The sequence below is a fragment of the Hyla sarda genome, chromosome 1 (assembly GCF_029499605.1).
Source record: "Hyla sarda isolate aHylSar1 chromosome 1, aHylSar1.hap1, whole genome shotgun sequence".
Lineage (NCBI taxonomy): Eukaryota > Metazoa > Chordata > Amphibia > Anura > Hylidae > Hyla > Hyla sarda.
Window position 1 is genome coordinate 495,746,778 of NC_079189.1, and position 7,532 is coordinate 495,754,309.

Consider the following 7,532-nt stretch of genomic DNA (forward strand, 5'->3'; position numbering starts at 1 on the left):
ATTATTTACCATCAATGTCTGAACAATGGCACCACATTGATGTCTACAAGAAATAGAATTTGATGCTACATTTAGTGGCATCTTTGGCTTTTATGCTACATCGTCACCCCTGACCTAACACAGTGTAGAAAGTAAGAACTTCCTCACACACCTTGGAGTTATTCAAACAACTTTATACCCAGACATCTATATTGGCCAAATATTTGTGAATAACTTAAGTGGCATATAATCGAGGGAACCTGGTACTCTGTAGAAATACAGAAGCTATACTCATGCAACCTCATTTATAATGCAGTATTAGGGTGCGTTCACACTGGCGGATTACCTGCAAAATTTCCACAGAGTATTTGACTTCAATGGGTCAAAAGGAAAATCTGCAAAGCTTCTATTGCGGATTTTCTGCTGACCCATTAAAGTCAATGGTAGAAAATCCGCAGATAATCCGCCCATATGAACATACCCTAATTAATACTGCATTATAAATGAGGTTGCATCACTATTGCTTCTGTATTTCTACAGAGTAAATACTGATCGGCTATCTTCTTGGCAAGAAATTGAACTACACTTTGAGGAACAGATGCAATTCAGATGCAACAGGAATCATTGTACTTTACACAGCTCTGATACATATACATTATACATACACTGATCTAATACATATACATTATACATGCACTGATCTGACACATGTACATTATACATACACTGATCTGATACATGTACATTATACATACACTGATCTGATACACGTACATTATACATACACTGATCTGATACACGTACATTATACATACACTGATCTGATACACGTACATTATACATACACTGATCTGACACATGTACATTATACATACACTGATCTGACACATGTACATTATACATGCACTGATCTGATACACGTACATTATACATGCACTGATCTGATACACGTACATTATACATGCACTGATCTGATACACGTACATTATACATGCACTGATCTGATACACGTACATTATACATGCACTGATCTGATACACGTACATTATACATGCACTGATCTGATACACGTACATTATACATTCACTGATCTGATACACGTACATTATACATGCACTGATCTGATACACGTACATTATACATGCACTGATCTGATACACGTACATTATACATGCACTGATCTGATACACGTACATTATACATGCACTGATCTGATACACGTACATTATACATGCACTGATCTGATACACGTACATTATACATGCACTGATCTGATACACGTACATTATACATGCACTGATCTGATACACGTACATTATACATGCACTGATCTGATACACGTACATTATACATGCACTGATCTGATACACGTACATTATACATGCACTGATCTGATACACGTACATTATACATGCACTGATCTGATACACGTACATTATACATGCACTGATCTGATACACGTACATTATACATGCACTGATCTGATACACGTACATTATACATGCACTGATCTGATACACGTACATTATACATGCACTGATCTGATACATGTACATTATACATGCACTGATCTGATACACGTACATTATACATGCACTGATCTGATACACGTACATTATACATGCACTGATCTGATACACGTACATTATACATGCACTGATCTGATACACGTACATTATACATACACTGATCTGATACACGTACATTATACATACACAGCTATGTTGCATGCAGGGGATTCTGGGAGTAGTAGATATACCATAACTTAGATTAGAGAACACTGCTAGATACACCCATGTTACCAGACCATTACATCTATTAGATGGACATTGTTGAGTATCTTATTCAGAATTAGAGCTCTGCTACACACATATATAAATACACAAATATATAATTACACATATATATAAATACACACAGATATAAATACCACATGACTTTATGCATGCAGCAGAGTTTATCTAAAAATTGACCTACAGTTATAAGAATCCTACATTTTAAACTACACTTCCCATAAGCCCGCAGCAGAAAGCCGGCCTCCTCTCACTCACGTGACCGATCACATGGCGATGACGTCATCTCGGGTCCTTCTGCTCGCCTGGCTTTAGCTTCCCCTGTACGGGAAGAAGTGTGGGTCAATCCACATCAGGGAGATGGCGGAGGAGGAGGATGAGCTGCTTGGGGAGAGGTTACTCTTCCTCCCTGATCGCCATGTCCGTTACTTCCAGCGGAGCCTCCAGGCGCTCCCGGAGCAGTGCTCGTCCCTGGAGACCAGCAGGTAATGGCGGGGGCTGGATACACTTGTATCAGTATATGTTCTACCCTGTATTGTGCGGAATCCTCATGTATCCCTATAGAATATATGTCCCTGCTATTTCTCATCTGTGATGTAGTTCAGTGGTCCCCTGGCTGTGGCAGAACCACAACTCCCAGCATGTCCAGCTACCTGCATGATGGGAGTTGTAGTTTTGCCACAGGGTAGGGAGACTGTAATACATGATACAATTAGGATAGGATATATGGCAGTGTGTCTCCAGCTGTTGCTAAAATACAACTCCCATCATGTCCAACTGCCTGCATGATGGGGGTTGTAGTCTTGCCACAGGTTGTAGAGATTGCAGGATACAGTTCCCAAAGGAAAGGATCTATGACCGTGTGTCCACAGCTGTTGCAAAACTACAACTCCCAGCATGCCCGGACAGCCTTCGGCTGTCCGGGCATGCTGGGAATTGTAGCTTTGCAACATATGGAGGCACCCTGGTCTATGGTGTCTGGCCCCTACTGCTGACCATGGGGTGCCACATAATACCAACCTCTTTCTCTTAGCATTTTCCCAGAATCTGGGCTCTGGAGGTCCAACACGCTAAGGCCGTCTTCACAAGGGTATATCATGGCGGTATAACATGCTGATGTAAATAGATGGGCTGTCTCACCTGTGGTCGGGTCAGGACTTGTAGCCGTAATATGGACGCAAAGAATGCAGCCGCTGCATGCCCATGTGACTGGCCTTCCTATTATGGACACCAGGAAATCGGAGGGAATTATAGCAAAAATCTTCTCCAACTCCTAGCCGGTGTAAAGTGTGGTAAACATTCAAAGATGCCCCAGGTTAGAGACCAAATATGTGTATCACGGTACTTTTGTGTAACTTATGATCACCCCAGTGCTGCGCTGTCCCCATCAGGGTAAATACTCACATATCACCCGCAAGCGCTGCCCTCCTTGTCCTCCTGTTTGTTGCGTGTCGCCGGAGCTGACACTCTATAGCTGAATCCCTATGCCTGAACTGAAAAAGGTAGAGAAAATAAACTTTACCTCACCTTCCCAGTTGGCCTCACGCTCTTCCTGGCGATGTGAACGTCGGAGAGCTGTCAGCCTATCAGCAATGTTCCACCTCAGCTAGTGATAGGCTGAGCCCACTGTCATGTAAGGAGCTCTGGCCGGCTTCTTACATGACCTATTACCAGCCGAGGCTGAACATCGCTGCGGTCGGTGATAGGCTGACGGCTCTCCGATGTTCACATCCCTAGGAAGCAGGTCCAGACCGACGGGGAAGGTGAGTTAAAGTTTATTTTGTTTACCTTTTGCAGCCCGGGCATAGGGATTCAGCTATAGAGTGTCAGCGCCGGCGACACGCAACAAACAGGTGGACGAGGAGGGCAGCACTTGCGGGTGATATGTGAGTATCTACCCTGATGGGGACAGCGCAGCGCAGGGCTGATAATTAATGGGGGGGGGGGGGCAGAACAGCGCTTGCGGGTCACATATGATTAGTTCCCCGCTGGGCTGATAATTCATTCCCGAGGGGGAGGGGCCCAACTGGTATTGTGGTATGGGGAAAAATTGATATCGTGCAGGACAAAAAAAATTTGTATTCGATATGAACCGGTATACCGCCCAGCACTACCATTAGCGGGAGTCAGTCAGCAGATTTATGCTGCCCGAACCATGGACAGCATGAAATCCCAGCGAATGACGTTTTCACAACTTTTTGTCCATTTTATTTTAAAAAACTAAAAATTTTCGATCTGTTTTTACGGTTCTCAATCTAAATCTGTTTTTAAATCAGGATGATCAACAGGGTTTTTGTATCTGACAAACTGTCGGGCACAAGCGCATACGAAAACGTGCGCATGAGTTGGATATGTTTTGTCAGTGCATCTCCATATACCATTCTGGATGATTTTCGAAGCTAAAACTCAACTGATGCAAAATTCGTCATGTAAATGTGATTTAAATTTTACTAAAGAGTAGTATTTTACATACTGGACTGCGCTGGATTCATTTGCGACAAATTTATTATGTGACAGATTTGTTGTATCTATGGCCACACACTGGAATCTAAGCCGGCTAAGAGCTGGAGTAGATTTTAGCTGTCATTTTATACAGGTTTTCTGATATATCGAGGGTATGGTGTTGGACTTCTATAAGAGGTAAACGCAATGTGGATTTCAAATTAGGTTAGGATTACATATGTCCGGTATACGTAAACCCAGACTAAATCTCAATGCAACTGATGCCACAACTGATGGCGTGAATCAGTTTTCATCAGTTGTGAAGCATCTGGTGTCCACTGTTTTTGAACGCCGGGCGGGAGAACGCAGCGAGAAGAGTTCCCCCTGTCCGTGCCGGTCTATAGAGGTTCCAGAGTGGTTTATACAGGAAATGTTCCTTTGTTCCCCATATCTAAGTATGAGAGAAGTAGGGGATGGGAGCAAGAATAGAGGGTGGGATGATGGAGACTATTGCTCGGGAAGGATTTAGAAGACGAGGGTGATGGAGGTTATTGATAGGGAGGGATACAGAAGAATAGGGTGATAGGGGGACATTAATCGTTGGCTTTACACCACTTCAGTGTTTTTAAATGTTCATGCAAATTTTACGCAATTTTTGTGTCTAATTTTTGGTAGAACATCTTTCAAAGTTGTCTGTTTGGTGCACCGTACACCACTTTTTGCAGTTGTGGTGTATTGATTATTTGGGCAAATTTAAGTTTAGAAGCGTTTTTTCCCCCCCAAACCTACACCACCTAATAGGACATGTACAAAAGTGTCAGATGCTAGAGCAAAAGCTTAAAGCTCACACTGCAGTTCACTGGTTTCCATAATTGCACAAAATGTATCTAATCTGTGCACCATTTTGGTACATTTTGAGCAACTGTGCAAAAAATACACCAAGCAAACGAGTAAAATATCTAATACCTCACACCAACATTGATAAATCCCCCATGGAGGCTAATGATTGTGAAGAATACAGAGGATAGTGTGTTGGGGGCTATTAATAGTGAAGAATACATAGGACTGGTGATGGAGGCCATTCATAGGGAAGGATACAGAGGATGGGCTGATGGAGGCTACTGATAGGAAAGAATACAGAGAGGGAGGCTATTGATGGGGGGAAAATACAGAGGGGATAGGGTAATGGAGGCTATAGAAGAGGAAGGAGGCGGGGGAGAGGGGAGACCCCCGGGAAGGAGGAGGGAGGAGGTGAGACCCCTGGGAAGGAGGGGGACCCTTGGCACTGTTGGTTATTCTGTTTCCTGGGTTGTTACATCTGTTGACCTATCTACATGAGAACATATCTACAAGAACATGTGTACATCTACAATTTGTTCCTCATAGGTGAATAGAGGATAATTCATTCATTTCTCTTCTTAGGTTGACCATTGCGTTTTTTGCTCTTTCTGGACTGGACATGCTGGATTCATTGCATGTTGTGGACAAAGCTGAAATAATAGAGTGGATATACTCACTCCAGGTTCTTGCCACTGAAGACAGTAAGTAGCCCTTTGCTTTATTTAGAGCTATATAGGAGAAACTATATACATATATAAACAATTCTCTTGGTGAAACAGTCACCCTGCCATCTATTTTCCACCTTTAAGCTCTTATAGCTCTACTGGCAGCAGGGGCAATCTCATAATGTAAAGAAGTCAAGAGCTGCCGCTGTTACGGCAGGTGTGGCCGCTGTTACGGCAGGTGTGGCCGCTGTTACGGCAGGGGGGGGCCGCTGTTACGGCAGGGGGGGCCGCTGTTACGGCAGGGGGGGCCGCTGTTACGGCAGGGGGGGCCGCTGTTACGGCAGGGGGGGCCGCTGTTACGGCAGGGGGGGCCGCTGTTACGGCAGGTGTGGCCGCTGTTACGGCAGGGGGGGCCGCTGTTACGGCAGGGGGGGGCCGCTGTTACGGCAGGTGTGGCCGCTGTTACGGCAGGTGTGGCCATGTTACAGTAGTCCATTCAGATCCTCCATGTGAGGGTTCACCAATCGGGCATATCTGAATGCTTTAGCTGTGTGGACTTAACAGTTCATCAGAGTATTTTCCCCAAAGAACAAAAAAACACATACACAGAATGGGGCAGATATACTATAGCAAATGCTCTAGAATTGTAGCATATTTTGCACTAAAAAAATCTTAGTTTTAGACACTTTTTAGTTACTTTTCTTCAGGTGACTGAAAAATTAGGCAATGCCTCTGTTTAAAAAGAGGGTGTGCTTCAAGTAAAAGTGTGGCTTGGGTTAACACTGTTCCCTAAAAATGAATTATTTAGAATTTTGGTGCAGTTTAAGTCAACTAATAGTTGTCCTAAACATAGACTGATCTACTGTGATAAATCTGGTGCCTTCTAAGATTGTTTAGTCTAAGGGTCTAGTCACACGGCAGAATTCCCGGAATCCACCTCGAATTGAAGCCCAATAGACTTCTGTGGGATTCCACACTCCCATTCACACTTCTGAATTTCTGCATGCGAATTCCGCACAAGCCAGAAACCACCCCAATGAATGCAGAAGCAGAATTGGTGCAGATGTGCGGAAATTTTGCCATGTGAATAGACCCTAACTTTACACTGTCTGAGAACTTGACTGTTATAGTAAATCAGGGCCAAGATATCTGATCACTATAGGAAAAATTTAGAACCTGTCACCAAACTAAACTTTTAATATATGTAATTATAAGACACTGTGCTATTTACTTGCTGTTAAAATTCTCAACCTTTTATAGTTTTTTTTTAATTTTTTTATGTAATTGAAAAAATGCCCACTAGGTGGCTCTGTTCTGTTCCCTGCCACAAGTCAAACAGTTAGTTTGGTCTTCTCCCGACCTGGCAGGAGACCTATCTCAGGAAGTGCATGCGGGGAATGGTGAGGCAGAGCTCTTGCAGGCTTCAGTGACATCGCTCCTGCTGGGGAATGCCCACTTTCTCCTGCCGGGGAAAGGTATGATACAGAGCTACTTAACTCCTTAAGGACACATGACGTACTGGAACATCATATGTCCGCTCCCAATCTATAACGCGGGGCCACGGCGTTAGACGCAGCGTTCAAAGTGGAACACTGCATCTAAAGTGAAAGTATGCTGGTTAGCTCAGTGGGCTGTTCGGGATAGCCGCGGTGAAATCGTGGCATCCTGAACAGCTTACAGAACAGCAGGAGGGTCCCTACCGGCCTCCTCGCTGTCAGATTGCCGAATGACTGCTCAGTGCCTGAGATCCAGGCATGAGCAGTCATGCGGCAGAATTGTTGATCACTGGTTTCTTATGAGAAACCAGGGATCA

General features: G+C 43.9%; 1 protein-coding gene across 1 annotated transcript in view; it reads left to right on the forward strand.

Moving 5' to 3' along the window:
- Window positions 1–2,057: 2,057 nt before the first annotated feature.
- Window positions 2,058–7,532, forward strand: part of PGGT1B (protein geranylgeranyltransferase type I subunit beta) — a 40,900-nt gene continuing 35,425 nt past the window's right edge. Inside the window, exons 1-2 of the mRNA XM_056552398.1 lie at window positions 2,058–2,257; window positions 5,637–5,755. Of these exons, the coding sequence (XP_056408373.1) occupies window positions 2,133–2,257; window positions 5,637–5,755 (244 nt within the window). The 5' untranslated portion in view covers window positions 2,058–2,132. The remainder of the gene's footprint in view (window positions 2,258–5,636; window positions 5,756–7,532) is intronic.